Genomic DNA, 15,383 nt, shown 5'->3' with positions numbered 1-15,383 from the left:
ATATCCGTCACCTAAGAATTAGGTGAAAATCCCTTGCATCTTCGGTTGAAAAATCAGGGTGAAATTCACCCAATACGTACCCCCCAGTGTCTCTGTTCCTAGTTTGTGTGAAAGGCTTTCGCCGGACTGAAGTATAGGCATACATAGACTGTGCATGTTTATTGGGTTCTGGCTCTGTCGGTGTTCGTGTAGATATAGGTACAGGCGCAATAGCAAGGTCAGAAGTAACGGAAATATTCGTACGTGTGGTTGTGGTCTACTTTAGCAGTATTTATGACTTTCCATTCTTTCTGGCTCGAAACGATTACAGTGTTTGCTCTCGCTATGGTACAATACACTAGTTATGATACAGATGCGATACAATATTACGCCTTTCTTTTTTTCGTGTTCTGTTATGTTCCGTCGAACCTATGACATCATGATCGTACACTCGACTAAGTGAGCGGGGCGCTGGGGTGACGAGGATCAAGCGAATATAAAGCCAGGCTGCTTGAACCTCATGGTCTGACGCTTGATCACCCCGCCCTCCAACCTCCTAAAAATGAACACATACCCCCTCTCGTGATATTCCACCACCTTCAGCGACGAAAATAACTCGAACAGCGCTTTGGCGTTCGATGCTCCGAGTGGCGAAAGACCGCTTCGCACCGAAGGAAAGTACGCGTCTGCGCCGACCCACCTCACCGTCTCCAATTTCGTCGGAAAAGCCGAGAGGACGTCTGTTCCCCCAGACGTCAAGGTCAAAGAGTCGGTGTGGATGACTTGTTGGGGCTGGCTCTCATTCGTACGGTATTTGTATTGAGCTTGGCGGAGCTCGAGAGTACGAAGGTGCGGTATCCTAGGCAGTACGTTAGAGATGATCCAGGAAAAAGACTGGGGACATTGATGCGGCGTGTCTTCGATGATGAGGTGGTTGAGTCTGGCACTGCAGACGTGATAGAGGGCGTCGAGATGATTCAGGACCGTGCCATTCAGTCGCGTCGATGAAGGATCGGAGTAGGCAATCGATAGCCGCTCAAGATGGGTATTAGACACTCTAAGCAGCAACTCGGTGCTGAAAGCGAGCATACCAGAACCAACTTTCAGCTCGAGGGACGTAAGGTTTGGCAGCTGAGCTCGTGGGGACTCGGAGATAGACTCGAATCGGTGCTGAGATTCATCTTGGCCGTTTTGATGCTGATTCCTGACGGTACCTAGGCGCAATACCGAAAGATTCGGATGGGAGCGCAGAAACTCGAAGATGGAGGGGACAGCCGGTGTGCGATTACATTCGAATTCCTCCAACGATGCTGAGATCCCGCTAACACAGACTTGTGATATGAACACGGGGCTGGGTGAAGAATGGTGGCCAAACCGCAGAGAGCGGAGGTTGGTCATGGCTCGAAAGAAGAGAGAAATCTCTCCAAGGTCAGACGACCATTCGGTGCGAGTAATGTTGTTGATGGACTTGACGAAGGGGCCGAAGAGTGACGGCCGTGACAGAATCGTAGTCACTAAAGCGAAGAGATGACCATGCTCATATTTCCGCTGTGACCCGTATAGATGCTTGTATTGTCGAAGTACTCCACTGAGTATTGTGATGTGCTCGTAGAGAAGGGGTCGAACGAGTGCGGCGTGACTGTGGGAGCATAGCGCCAAAGACGCCATGTCATTCGAAGAGAGCTCTCGATAGATCGCTGTATGGAGCTCCAGGGGAAGTCTGTCCATTTGGCTCGGTTGTGTCTGGCGATCCCACCAGATGGTCGACTATAGCGCAAACGATATTCAGCTCAGGTTCGAAGTGAAAGTCAATACAAATACTATGGAAGACTAGCAACTTACTAGTCTGTGAACCCAACAGGGTTATCCTCTATGATCTCAAGTTCAAAAGGATCCAAAGCAGGCAGTAATCGGGGCTTCTGGGGACAAGGTGTGATAGACGGGACGGTACGCTGGTCGGGGGCGACGAGCTTCCTTCCACAAAAAAGTAAGCGTGTGAAAATGGACACGTCCAGGTTTGCTTAGTCGACCGTTCAAGACACGTGTCTAACACGCTACTGACACCGTCGCGTTCGAACTCAAACGTTTAACCTTGTCTCGCACACTCATCATCTTCTTCCACCGGTGTAGTATCGCGTTCGTGACCCTTTATCCTTGATAAATGTGAGTACCACTTGCTTTGGACTGGACATCGAACTGACCGTTGCCCTTTGTTCGACCAGCTCCGAGTCGTGCTACTACCAAAATGAATAAACTACCCGCAGAGCTTCGTATCGCGATCTGTCGAGAACTGTCTTCAACCGACGGGGCAGCTTTGATTCTATGCTGTCATAGCTATGCCGCATTCTTTCGACCTTTAATTTATCAACACATCGTGGTGACTGACCAACGAGTGCAACATTCATCATATGCTCCTGACCCGGAATACGAGACTCGTCTTCGCTCCCTAGTGGCCACCGTCATGTCTCGACCGTCGTTCTTTGGCCCTCTCATCAAGTCTCTACATATCGATCAAAGTTGTTTGTGCTGGATGAAGCTCACTCCCTTCTTCCAAGTCATGACGAACCTCCGTTGCTTGCGCCTGGAATCAAGATACCGACTGGACATTTCTAATTTATCGACTACGGCATTCTCCTCGGTCCCGCCTTCTGCATCTCTAGTTGATTTCGAAACCACCTACACATTTTCAGCACGGGAAGTCTTCACGTTTCTACGCTCGCATCCGAAGCTTTCCTCGCTACGCCTGGGCGTTGTAACCTGTACCGACAGCGACGATGATGAGCCCCAGTCTTCGCTAATATCTATGACGCCACCACCTCTTCTTAGAGTCCTCGAACTGAATATCCAGGACTACGGACTCAGCTTTGCTACTAAAGTATTGAGACTGTCAGGAAGTCATCTCGACGACCTATCGATCCAGTATTCCAATCACGATATGGGCGAGCTCGAGTCCCATCCTTCTGTTCTCGCTCACTTCGACGCTCTCAGTGCCTGCTATGACACCCTCACCCAGCTCTCGATCGAAAACACGCCGCACAAATGTGATCAGCCCTTCTCGTGGATCATCGCCAACATCCTGCCCCGGACATCTAACCTCCGTGTTCTCGAGCTTCGCCAACCTTTCTCAATCGACCGTTTCGGTTCTAACAACGTAGAACAAGTCATTTGTATCGAATCCTTCCTGCCCCTGATCTCGAACTTCCCGAAGACATTGGAGACGCTGAAGTGGATCGGTGGAGACGCATGTTCTCCTTCAATGGGAAGCGGTCTTTCCGTTCTCGGAGCGTCGAATGCTAAAGCGCTATTCAAGCTTTTCCCGTCATTGAAGGTGGTGGAGTACAACGAGAGGGGTTATATTTTTATCTTTAGGAGGTTGGCGGATGGCGTGATCAAGCGGCGAACCATGAGGGGCGTCGAGCGAAGGATATGATAGCTGGAGTCGGGCGAAGATACGGACAACGTTACACTGCGTTAGACCTTGGACGTGGTGATTAGTTTCCTCTTACCCCATTTTCCCCCTCTGAATATAGCACGGTTTCTCCCTCATCAATGTTGGGATCTGGTTTATCTGTTGTCACAATGGAGTATACTCGTACATTACTGCTCTGTCTTTGGTCATGTAGTCAGCAAGCAAAATTGTCGATATGTTTGAGTATGCTGGGCGGTCATGGTTGCCGTACGGCGCACCAGTAAGTACGGGCTGATCTCCTGTAGGCAGTGTAGCCAGCGTTGGCGCGAGTATCACTCCACTATATATATATCTTGTACTACTTATGCAGTGGGCGCCACACAAAGTGGCGAGAGTTTTAAATTTAGTCTGGGCTTTTTAGTCAGCCCACGCATTGAACATGACGCTGGCGCGTTCCCCATTTCAAACGAACGCTCACCATCGTCGTCGTCCCCCACCAGCCCACCAGCGTAGCGTCGCACATTGTTTTTCATAGGTTTGATTGCTACCTGATTCGGATCATTTTTGAAGAGATCACACTGGTGGACAACTTGGTCGGTTTCACAGGCTAGTCCTAGTCTCCCATACCTGTGTTGACTTCAACTTTGAAGAGCTGACCACCATCTGCCCCACAGTCGACCATCTGGTAGTATCACCAAACGCCACCGAGCCAAATGGACAGACTCCCCGCGGAGCTTCATGTAGCTATCTGTCGAGATCTGTCTTCGGGTGACATGGCGTCTTTGGCGCTATGCTCCCACAGTCATGCCGCACTCGTTCGACCCCTTCTCTACGAGCACATTGCAATGTGGGGGGCAGAAAAACTTCGACGATACAGGTATCAAAATCGAGGCGTACAGTATAATCACCAGTCTACTCGTTTCTTCGCTTTAGTGACCACGATCGTGTCAAGGCCGTCATTCTTCGGCCCTTTCGTCAAGTCCATCAGCGATAGTTGTTTCCATTGGTCGTCCGAGTCTGAACTTGGCGAATTGGCTCTCTTCTTTCAATCCATGACCAACCTCCACTCTCTGCGCTTGTGGTTTGGCAATCCCGCACCCAGTTCGGAGTTCATTTCACAAATATATTCCAGTACAACCTCACCTTCCTTGGTGGAGCTTCATTTTCGTGACACACCGGCTGTTCCCTCCATTTTCGATTTTCTGCGCTCTCATCCGAATCTTTCGGTTCTGCGCCTAGGTACCGTGTCTCTCGGTCTTGACCATCGCAATGGCCAGGATGAATCTGAACAACGATCCGAGCCTGTTCCCCCGCTAGCTCAGTTGCGACATCTCACGTCCCTCGAGCTGAAAGTCGGACGTGGTGCGCTCACCTTTAGCACCGAGTTGCTTGTGGCGTCTACCCATATTGAACAACTATCGATTACCTACTCTGAATCTTCATCGGGACAAGGGAGCGACTCCGTCCCCAATCATCTCAAATCCTTCAATGCCTGCGGCGCCAAACTCAACCACCTCATCATCGAAAACACGCCGCACCAATGTTCTCAGTCCTTTTCATGGGTCATTTCCAACATCCTGCCTAGAACGCCAGGCCTTCGTATTCTCGAGCTCCGCCAACCGCAAGGCACAGACCACATTGATTCTATCCATCCACAACAAGTCATCCGCAGTGACTCCTTGAGGTCCGCAGAGTCGGGCGTCATCCCGGTGTTTCCGAAAATTTTGGAGACGTTGAGGTGGCTCGGTGCAGAGGCACACTTTCCTTCGGTGCAAAGCGGCCTTTCGCCCGTCGGAGCATCGAATGCCATAGCGCTGTTTGAGCTCTTTCCGTCGTTGAAGGTGGTGGAATATCACGAGAGGGGATATGTGTTCATTTTTAGGAGGTTGGAGGACGGTGTGATCAAGCGCCAGACCGTGAGGGGCATACCTCCTACTGACCTGGGTATCGCTCCCTGGTACCGGACCTAAGTGGCGGTGGTGAGTCTCGTTCTGGCATATGCATCCCCTTGCATAACACATAACCATTCCGACAAGACTGATGAAGGCGTTTAGGAATCATAACAACCGGCCAATGTTGGGAACTCCTTTAGGCATCGTCATAGCGGATTGTATATAGCCTGTGTACACACGTGTCATTCTCGTCGTAAAGTTGAGTGTTTCTTGTGTTGTGGACGAGTAGAGAACGTGAAAACTCGTCGTTGAGGGTCGTGAAGTCTACATGGAAATATTTGAACCTGTCATTCAGCCCTCACAACTTTCGATCCTCATCCAAGTCGTCTCGTCCTCCGAGGTCCGCAGAGCCCGAAACATCTCCCCTCCTCACTCCCTCAATACCAGCTCTCCCCTTTCTGACCTCCTCCAGATCTGCTACTGCGCTATGTTTCACGCCTTCCAACGCCGCATCGATCTCTTCCAGTGTCTTCCCTTTCGTTTCGACCCACCAGAGCTGTATGATGACGAGGATTATGACATCCCAGGCGCCGTTTATCATGTATGTCTTCCAGGAGATGGACGCAATAGCGATGGGCATCGTGAATACGAAGAGCAGTCTAACAGTGTGGGAATAAGTTCGTGTTTAGTTGCCAGCTGCTGGACGGCATCGTGTAAATGAAGGAGACTGAAATACTCACGCGGCTCCGTTCAACACAAACTGGAATGCTCCCATGCCATTCGCTCTGATCGGATAATGCATGACCTCAGGGGGATAAAGATACAAGACGGGTGTCCATCCGAAACTGTACGATCCTTGGAATAGGAAGATACAGGCGACGGTTCCGTAGATGCCGGATTTGTTCGTCGAGGCGCCGTAGACTGTGCGTGCAAGGTAGACGCCATACACCGCGCAATACCGTCAGCCAGAGCGATCGCACACGAGAAGGTGATACAATGGACGGACGGAATGGAGACCCACCTTTTGTGAGCGCACCAATCATGAATATGAAGACAGTCAACAAGCCCTGACTTGCGACTGTTGTTGGCTTGCGGCCCCAGTGGTCGGCGGAGTAAGTACCAAGCAGTGAGCAAACGAGACAGAAAGCATTTAGAATGATGTTCTAATGTGATTCGGTATCAGTCCTCGTAGTTTCCGATGCATAAATGTACAAGAGAACGGGAAGGTAAAAGAACTTACTATCTTGAGCTGCGTGGTTGTATCCGTGATCCCAGCGTTGTCGAGCATGGACCCGAGGTAGTATGACGCAATCACGTTCCCTGTGGACGAAGAACTCGTCAGCCTGACCGCCTTCATTCTGGAATAGGGGGAGAGAGATCAACAGGAAGGCAATCGTTCGGCTAACCTGCGATGGTGCTAAACAACGCCGCCGAACAGGCTAACATCACCCTCTTCCTCGCGTTCGGCGTCCTAACTACCTCCTTGAAACTCAACGTCTCGCCCATACTCCTCTCAAACTCCATCGTATCAACGATCTCGCGATACTGCAACATCACGATGTCGTCGACCTCTTCAATCCCACTTGTCCCATCCATTCCGTCCGCACCGACCGCGTTCAACCTCCCATCGGCGTGGGTTTGTGCGAGGACAAGTAAGCATGCCTCTTTCCGACCTTTCCAAGCAAGCCAGCGGGGAGATTCTGGGATGAATGGAATGATGATTATACAAAGAAGGCTGAAGACGCCCTGGACGATGGACGGGATGCGCCAGGCCCAGGTCGACGGCATGAAACTCGTTCCGAAGGTCACGCCTGCTGCGATCAGCCCTCCACTAGAGGTGCAGCACAAGATGTATGTTCAGAAGAATGAGCCACACACAAGGAATGGCAGGAGTGAATACACTCACACGTAGTAGAAGTCGTTGAACACGCCCAGTCCCCAAGCTCTCCATTTCTCCGGCAACGTCTCCGCCAAATACGTCGGGCCCGTCAATCCGCTTGCACTGGTGCCTAGTCCAATCAGAATCCTCGCAATCACGAACATTGCGATATTTTGAGCACAACTTTGCAGCACGACGGCAATTAGAGTGATGACAGCGGCGAGGAGAAGAGCGGGACGACGGCCTATAACGTCGGTGATGCGACCAAAGGTGAGGCCGGCGAAGCAGCCACCGATCCAAACAGCAGAGGTTGAGAGGCCAGTCGTGACGGGGTTGAGGTCGAAGTAATTAGTATAGGAAGGGAGGATGTTGAGACCGTTCCTGTTGTTCGAGGTCAGTGCAGATTCAGAAAAGTGGCGAATAAGTTTTGATAGACATAAATGGAGAAGGAAGACGAAGAGACGGACGGACAGCATAGACCCATCGTAACCGAAGGTCTGATAGCGGGGGCATGGACCAATCAATAAATTTCAGAGCACAAAGAAGGACATTTCTACTCACCGTGGACGTGATACAAGAGCATAACACCAACAAGATCGAGATCAAAAGCGACGAGTTCGGTACCATAAGCGGGATCCAAGACCCCCAGGCGTCATACCCATATCCGTACTCAGCACCAGAAAATTCGTTTTTACTCATAGTCATGATTCCAGTTGTTCAACCAAGACCACCAGCGTCAGCAATGGTGGTGGTCCAGAGGGGAGAACGCTAACCATCAAGAATGCCTTCGTAAGTAGATAAGGAAGACAGAACTCTCGCGCTCGTTTCTCCATCTCCATCAAGCCTCGCGCTCTCAAGTCGGGTGATCGTATGTTGACGACGGATAAGTTCGAAGATCTCTCACGCGAGTGAGATAGGTAGACGAAAATAGAATCGAGATTGTATCGCTATGTTTGTGGCAAGCATCGACCCTTGCGCTGTGGATATCTACGTCGAACTTTAGACTAGAACGCAAGCAATACGTTGACTGACAATGCCGACGAATCAGGACTGCATATAATGACTAAACTCGAGTCGGTCAAGAGTCGGTTCACTGAGTGCGTTGGCCATGCCAGTCGACTGGACAAAACCACAGCATTGTATGAGTATAACTCTTTGGAAAGTTAAGCTAGAGCAATGGCGCTGACGACTCGAGCAGAAAAGGCAGGAAAAGACAAGTTGAAAACCATGCACGGCTGAGCGGGAGTAGTACTACTGCACGAGGGCCGCACAGCAAGTACGCCACAGACGCGCCTTGTTACAGAATGACGTCACGCGTAGAGTGAACGCGTCTGGTCCAGCGGGGTTCCTTTTCTAGTCCTCAACCACTACCACATGCCCCATCGACGGCATAGTCTTTGAGAATGTTTTCCACAGTGTCCCTAGTACGGTCTTCCAGTCTGGCCTTGAAAGCGACTGCTTTCTCTTTTTCCCTGGGCTACACCGTTCAATCCCGACACCAGTCTTCTACCAGCAAGTTTATTCTACGTGAACCTCCCTCCTCTGCTTCTCGAGTTGCACCTACGCCTCTAGTATTTGTCTCTTCCTCATCCTGGGATCGTAATTCAGACAAGGGGTAAGTATGTGAATAATGTTCAAGCTCGTTATACGGCTGATTGGCATGAAGTATGATGGCAATGTCATCTATGTTCGCCGAACGCGGTTTCACGACCATGGAAATCGATCTCTCGTATCCTCCACAGGATTCTCAGGCCTCCCACACATCAGAAGGGATAATGAAACACTTTGAAGACGGTGAGTATACGATTTCTGCACAAGGTTCGATGCTCAATGATTGACTTCTACGAACAGAACTACGAGCGCAATTACGTTTCGCATCGGCCTCTCCAGGCCCATTCCCTCCCATCATCTTCTCTCGCTCCGCAGGTGCCCTCATCTCACAGACATATATATCATCCAACCCAGCCTCCGGTCTCGTCCTGATCTCACCGCCGCCCACGAACGCATCCTTACAACCGCGGTCTGATTCTCTCGACCTCGAGAACGCGCGCCTCCCGACACCATTAAACGAGTTTGACTACGAACCGAAATTTCCGCTGGCTGTTGTTGGCACACAGGACGAGATTGAGACTTTTAGGAAGGAAAGCAGGCTAGGCCGAGCTGTCGGGAGAAGAGGAAGTGTTGATTTACTTGAGGTACGAGATGGGAACGTGGAAGGACAGGAAGCTATGGTGAAGATTGAACAATGGCTGGACGAAATTGGAGTTTAACATAATCCGCAATGCTTGGGCAGTACGTCTCTTCAATCCGCCATATAAGTACCCTGCAGGCCATCATTCTTACGATTGCTCGCGGTTGAATGAGCGTCAACGGCGATTTCTTAGAACGTACAAACAATTCGTGCCACTGAGGATGCGCGAAGTGAGACCAAAGTTGTGCTGGCGCGGCGCTGATAATAGTTTATGCTCAAGAACCTGACCAGCAAAGCAAAAAATATTGTATCTTCTGTAATTTTGCTTACGATGGCCCAAAGGTACGTTGAACGTAGAGAGTCCTGGCCCTGAGGACCTCTAGTGTTTGTCGAGGGTGGATCCTGATCGTTAGCGAGCGTGGCCTGATGTGTACACCGAGAGCTGAAGTTAGAAGTCAAGCATGACAGAGTAGTTGAGGTTGATCAGGAAGTCGAGAAAGGGGATGGTAGTCAGGTAGAAAGGGTGGCGGCGGGCAAGTTTTCGCCCTGTACTATGATGTTGAGTTGAATAAATTACCCCTTCTCAAAATTCCTTTGAGGCCGCCTGGCGAAATGGCATCGCGTCTGACTACGAATCAGGAGATTGCAGGTTCGACCCCTGCGGTGGTCATGTGGGTTATGTCGATTCTTATCCTTTTGCTCTCGATGCGCTACAAGTATATACACTGTTGTACTATTCAAGTTTTGTTCGGAGATATACATAATACGTCACATTGTACAACTTTTACTGCTCTAAACCTCTACCATAGGACAAGCACCACTACGGTCCAGTTGTAGCCACTGCAGCCTGCCGTTTACCCTTTGTGTCCTCAGCATAATTCTCGTAGAAATTCGTCTCTTCACCAGGTGGAATCGACCTCTCCATGACCCTTTCAGGATCTCCATCGCTAGCCCCGTCCCCGGTATCCAATGCCGACTCATCCACCTGCTTCCTCCCAGGACCATCCCAGAAGTGGTATGCCTGGCTGTGCACACCGTAGGAGGCTGGAACGACTTCTAGTAGATCGCCACGGACGACTTCTATGGCTGGAATTTCAGAGGCAGGGAGACCGATGAGGTATGCCATTAGGCAGCGGATGACGGAGGCGTGACCTATGATGAGAAGGTCTTCTTGTTCGCGCTCCAGCTCAATGAGAGTCGGCTCAAGCCGTACTATACACCAAACCCAAATGTGATACTTCGTTCAACACCAGACCTTTGTGCATAAAGCATGTAACAGACGCACCGCTCAAGTCGTGGTAGCTCTCCGCCCTCGGCGCACGGAACGAATACGGGTCCTTCGTGAACCGGTCCCATTCCTCGGGGTAATACTTTCTCGCCTGATCTGGTGTCAGTCCATCCCAAACTCCAGGGTTGATTTCGGACATTTGAGGTTTCTCGACAACTTTGACATTGAAGGGAGAATCGGACGAAGAATGACCTTTTGCGCGGTCTGCGGCAGTGAGGAATGGCCAGGCGGTGTGATGGGCACGACGACGGGCAGAGGTCCAGACCTAGAGCGACCGTCGAAGCAAGTAGATTGACGGCTTGTGGGACGCGAGAGAGGGTAAAAGAACTTACTACGAGACGACTGTCTTTAGGGTCAAGACCTCGCTCCTTGAGAGATTTCGCGCGTCGCTCCAAGACAAAGTCCTTCAACTTCTCGGCATACTCCCAGCCCACGGGCGAAAGATCTGCGTCGGCTTTGTAGGAATGTTCGATGAGAGAATGTCCAGACTATATACCCGGATATCGTGCGCGTTAACAAAAAAAACTGGGAGCAGGAAGACCAAGGTACAAACACGGGCAAAGTATATTGTCCGATATTTGTTGTGGATGTTCATGAGGAAAAAGACTATTCGGGACTGCAAAAGGAAATCAGCGGGTGCTTGTTGAAGTATACTAGAGGTACGTACTTGCAGATATCCCCTGACATTCTGGATGGAAGTCAGGAGGTGACCGCTACGACAAGAGCACACTAGAGACGCACGTTAACCATGATCTTCTCTCCAACCTAGGGACTGTCGGATGAGACAATCACGACGGGATAGACGAGAAATAGACTTACGTTGATGATACGGATGAAAGGCCATGTTAGTTCTTCCACGGCCTCGTAGTGCTTCTCATGGTCTTGAATACGTTTATAGTAGTCTTGAACAGCACGGTCAGGGTCCCAATTCCGATACTGGGCAACACCACGAAGATCATCAAGGCCTTTCCCAAGGTGCAAATGACATGGCAGTACGTACGTCTGGAGAGGATATCTTCACGCTACGAATGTTCTGTTCGATTATTGCGTTGTCATCGCAGAGCGACTCTGTACATGTTGAAGAGAATTTGTGGAGATACCATCAATCGCCTGCCAGCCAATTCATAGAAGCGGTAGATGTTTCACATACCGAGTATGACAACATGAATACCCTCCGTGTCAAATTTCTGCGCTAATCTCTGCCTCTGAGCCTTTGTCCCATTGTTCGCATCGTAGATCACGACCTGGCCGCCTCCATTGAAGAAGTCCCAGATCATCTTCTCGCATCCATCCTGCACCTTCAACCTCAGTTTGACTGTTTCCTCACTCTTCTCTCCTATAGCACGATTGACACATTCGGCGCACACAAATCCATCAGTGAAGATTTACCAGAGAAAAAGGTGTAGAACGCACCGAGATAGAAGTAATCAGGCGGTAGCTTCTGCGCGCCTCCGATGACCTTCCGCCTATAGTCGCCGAGCGAAATGACAGCTGTCTTGACACCTGCCCAGCGAAGATACCGCTCAAGAGCCCGAGATATGTGCGTCTTTCCTCGTGCAGGAAGACCGACTGTAACGACTAAAATCTTTCCGGCGTGGAAGAGAAGACCAGAATCGGTCGTATATAGCGGTGCGACCATGGCCGATTTGTGAGTATCGTAAAGTGGCTGTCAAGCCCGATGGTTTGTGGCGTTTCCGAGAGAGTAGAAGTATTTGTAGTTCCTGTCGTTGGAAAAGTAAAATAGGAGAAACAGATTCGAGTGCGAGTTAGCAGGTCAGGAGCAACGAGACGATTGTGGCGACGAATCAGGCGATCTCATCGACATTCAAACTCCGCTGGATTATCTAAATCAGCCACCACTCGTTGAAACGAACTTGTCTTTGAACTGTGGCATGTATGGTCGTCTCTCTGTCTCCTGCACTGGCTTTTTCTTGTGTCTAGCGAGCGGAACGAAAACCCTTGCCAGCAAATGATTTAAACTCATCAAAAGGTCTATGATGAAGACCTCGCTCGCCCTAGAATGTCCTACAGCTTGCCTGGATCGCCTACCGAATCATAATTGACTCTACCAGTGGAATAGCCTGGAGGAGTCCTGCTGCCTGCTCCATGTTCCGCCCGACCACTAACACACCCGTGATCATTGGCGACCCGACTCGAATGGTCTTGGGGTCGTTATCATCGGCCTGGGACTGTGGGGGCATTCTCACTCGAGCGAATATACGTATCAGTCCACTCCCCGTAAAAAGGTATCCTTGTGGCGACGTTTTCACTCCTTGCCAGTCGGAAATTTGCCCTGAGGGATGTCCTTTCCTGGGTTACAACCAACAGAAGCCCAGACCAACCGACGGGATTCTCTGTTCGACCTGGAACAATGATTGGTACCTTTGTTGCAGCCCTATTCTATGTCCTCGTCGGTTGTTTGTCATGTCCGTGCGACCGAAGATGTACATAAACGGCGTAGTCAGTGCTTTCTTCGAATACTTGAAACACATCGCGCTGCTTCCGTTCTACCAATGTATCCAGATGTTGCGAATTGACACTGCGGCCCGCTTGCTTCTCCCGCTGCTACGATCGATGAATCTGCTCTGGGGCTCAGAACTGTCCACGCTCACGAGTATCTCGTCAGGTCATGCAAAATCAGAAGTTGCAATCATTCTTTTTCTTCGCAATCATCAGGGTGCGGGTAACCAGAGCCAGGCTGTTTCTCCACCTCCACGAAATCACTGTCCCTTCGGGAGTGATGACCCACCCTGACCCACCCTGCTGCACCGAGAATCAAGAACTTCACCAGGGAACACAATTCAAACGCTGGAGGCATACTTGCACTGGGTTCCGAAACCAGACGTCTTCATAAGGGCAGCATGACTTCTTCCACGGCCTGAAAAGCGCAAGACCAGCACTATGACTAAGTCTTCACCTGCTGGAGTCTGCTGCATGCTGTGAAGAGCGGTAAGTATAGATTGAGAAGAACTGTGCCCCGCGTCTCTTTATGACGAGCATACCTATTCTTACACAAAGCCATGCGTCTTCCCAGCTCATGCCAGTCCTTATCGTTGAATGAACAGCGCCACGCCAATTAGTACTTACGTAGATTCAATGTTGGGTCATACAAATGCCTGTTAAGCTTTATTTTCATGAGTTCATACCGGCAACAGCGCTTGTGTTCGGTGATTATTGGCCTTGGATGGTCAAAAGTGTGGCGCTCCGTAGGCCTCTCGCCGACTCGTCGTCACATCGTTCGGTATATCAGTAGTTGATAATGAAACGTTTACCATCATAGTTCGGCCGCGTTTAATAAGATTTCTATGGACTAAGAAGGGAGTTTAAAACAAATTTCCACTCCGCGATGATGCTGGCGATGGGAATTCAGTGGCAGTGGCTCGACCACTGGCATCGCCGGGAAATGCGCCGCAGAAATATTGCGCGCCACTCAAACTCGTCTGAATCGGCCAAGGAACCCTTCTCGACAGTGTAGGTCTCACCATGCCTCCTCCAGGACAAAATGCAGAACGCGGCTTTTGCTAAGAATCGAGAGACTGGCGCTATGTAGCGAAATACTTACATCTCAGAAATCCCAAAAATCTGAGATTGGCTGGCAAGGATGGACTTCGCCGAGCATAGAGGATATCGCCGGGCAGCGATGATCTCCGGTGGCCCTGGGAATTCCCATCCTGTTGCGGTAATGGACACTGGAGGTCATCGCATGCCTTGCTGGTCAAACATGGACTCCGAAGGTCATTGTTTCGCCATTATGGCCTCGTGTGCTCACTGGAGTTCAGCGTAGCACCAAGATCGTATACCGATGAGCAGGGCAAACCACCGCATGACCACGAAAGGTCACTTTCAAGCCATGTTGTCCGGAGCTCACCGGTCGTATCCCATTCTTTTATTTGCATGTAATCTACGCGTCTGTGGCTGCTCTTCGTGGCTGCCGTTAGATATTCAACGGTAATATCGAATCTCTTGGGTCCTCGTGTGAGATATTTTACCTGGTGACAGGGCTCGCTGTCTAGCCCTGCGTTCTGCTACGGTGCAGAGTCGTAAAATGTAGCTGCTCGTCGACGGCATTGAAGATAACTAACCTTCCCTGCACCGGCGCGTCAGCCAATCGGAACAGTCGGAAGAGGTCCGAAGGTGGTCTGCCTCGGTCCGGTCTCGGTAAGTCTCAGCCCGTTCTAGGATTTCCGGATCTTGACCTCCTCCTCGATGCTCCGGGACGGGAGCGAGTATATTATTTTTTTNTTTTTTTTTTTTGAGGAACGATATGACACACAGCAACCAGACTCGGCTGGCCCTGTCTACGGTAGGCGGGACGACCGCAGTTCGATTTGAGTTGACGCGTCGAGCTTTCGCGGTGGCGCCACCCTAACCCTGCATCCGGCTTGGTCCGGGCTCACTTCACTGGGCTGTTACAGCGTATCTCTGACATGTAGCGGCTTCATGAGCTCCATGACAGATCGGGCTGTACATACTGAGTGTAATGTGAATAAAAAGGGAGTCCCTGGAACATCTTAAGCATTTAATATGATTTTCTGGAAGTGGCAGGCAACGTGGGAAGCTCAGCGGGGCAATCAAGGGTGGCTTGCCCAGCCACAGTTGGTGCATCTTGAGCTACAAATTGTTGACAGCCTCGATGGGCAGCATAACACATGCCATGTAAGTATTAGTAATTCCATCAGCTGCTCAGCTTGATTTTGAGCAAGATAGCACAGTATTTCTCTCTGTGTACTGTTACTTTTACAACC

At 50.5% G+C, this 15,383-nt stretch overlaps 6 protein-coding genes and 1 non-coding gene across 7 annotated transcripts; 4 read left to right on the top strand and 3 right to left on the bottom strand.

Annotated features, from left to right (window-relative positions):
• Positions 1 to 399: 399 nt before the first annotated feature.
• On the bottom strand, positions 400 to 1,647 carry STEHIDRAFT_167152 (uncharacterized protein; the record flags this gene model as incomplete). The annotated part of the gene is made up of 1 exon (XM_007302103.1): positions 400 to 1,647. One exon carries the CDS (start codon positions 1,645 to 1,647, stop codon positions 466 to 468), a length of 1,182 nt encoding a protein of 393 aa, XP_007302165.1. The 3' UTR covers positions 400 to 465.
• A 649-nt stretch (positions 1,648 to 2,296) lies between these two features.
• On the top strand, positions 2,297 to 3,409 carry STEHIDRAFT_167151 (uncharacterized protein; the record flags this gene model as incomplete). The annotated part of the gene is made up of 1 exon (XM_007302102.1): positions 2,297 to 3,409. The coding sequence occupies exon 1, from the start codon at positions 2,441 to 2,443 to the stop codon at positions 3,407 to 3,409; it is 969 nt and encodes a 322-aa protein (XP_007302164.1). The 5' UTR covers positions 2,297 to 2,440.
• Positions 3,410 to 3,892: 483 nt separating this feature from the next.
• Positions 3,893 to 5,358, top strand: STEHIDRAFT_167150 (uncharacterized protein; the record flags this gene model as incomplete). The annotated part of the gene is made up of 2 exons (XM_007302101.1): positions 3,893 to 3,994; positions 4,063 to 5,358. The coding sequence occupies exon 2, from the start codon at positions 4,102 to 4,104 to the stop codon at positions 5,356 to 5,358; it is 1,257 nt and encodes a 418-aa protein (XP_007302163.1). The 5' UTR covers positions 3,893 to 3,994; positions 4,063 to 4,101.
• Positions 5,359 to 5,638: 280 nt separating this feature from the next.
• STEHIDRAFT_109534 (sugar transporter) lies at positions 5,639 to 7,864 on the bottom strand (the record flags this gene model as incomplete). Its single annotated transcript, XM_007302100.1, has 8 exons — positions 5,639 to 5,939; positions 6,021 to 6,201; positions 6,302 to 6,443; positions 6,521 to 6,600; positions 6,687 to 7,111; positions 7,187 to 7,540; positions 7,631 to 7,656; positions 7,721 to 7,864. The coding sequence occupies 8 exons, from the start codon at positions 7,862 to 7,864 to the stop codon at positions 5,639 to 5,641; spliced, it is 1,653 nt and encodes a 550-aa protein (XP_007302162.1).
• Positions 7,865 to 8,562: 698 nt separating this feature from the next.
• STEHIDRAFT_53481 (uncharacterized protein) lies at positions 8,563 to 9,429 on the top strand (the record flags this gene model as incomplete). The annotated part of the gene is made up of 3 exons (XM_007301504.1): positions 8,563 to 8,774; positions 8,826 to 8,953; positions 9,011 to 9,429. The coding sequence occupies 3 exons, from the start codon at positions 8,563 to 8,565 to the stop codon at positions 9,427 to 9,429; spliced, it is 759 nt and encodes a 252-aa protein (XP_007301566.1).
• A 519-nt stretch (positions 9,430 to 9,948) lies between these two features.
• STEHIDRAFT_t113 lies at positions 9,949 to 10,020 on the top strand. The gene has a single exon. It is a non-coding gene; the product is annotated as a tRNA-Arg (tRNA).
• Positions 10,021 to 10,170: 150 nt separating this feature from the next.
• STEHIDRAFT_52769 (bifunctional 6-phosphofructo-2-kinase/fructose-2,6-bisphosphate 2-phosphatase) lies at positions 10,171 to 12,277 on the bottom strand (the record flags this gene model as incomplete). The annotated part of the gene is made up of 11 exons (XM_007301448.1): positions 10,171 to 10,269; positions 10,336 to 10,562; positions 10,636 to 10,903; positions 10,971 to 11,092; positions 11,188 to 11,254; positions 11,306 to 11,326; positions 11,380 to 11,403; positions 11,458 to 11,574; positions 11,639 to 11,706; positions 11,789 to 11,974; positions 12,052 to 12,277. 11 exons carry the CDS (start codon positions 12,275 to 12,277, stop codon positions 10,171 to 10,173), a joined length of 1,425 nt encoding a protein of 474 aa, XP_007301510.1.
• Positions 12,278 to 15,383: the final 3,106 nt, after the last annotated feature.

Source organism: Stereum hirsutum, assembly GCF_000264905.1.
Source record: "Stereum hirsutum FP-91666 SS1 unplaced genomic scaffold STEHIscaffold_4, whole genome shotgun sequence".
In the NCBI taxonomy this organism is placed as follows: domain Eukaryota; kingdom Fungi; phylum Basidiomycota; class Agaricomycetes; order Russulales; family Stereaceae; genus Stereum; species Stereum hirsutum.
Note: the sequence above shows the minus strand (reverse complement) of the source record. Positions and strands in the feature narration are given on the sequence as shown.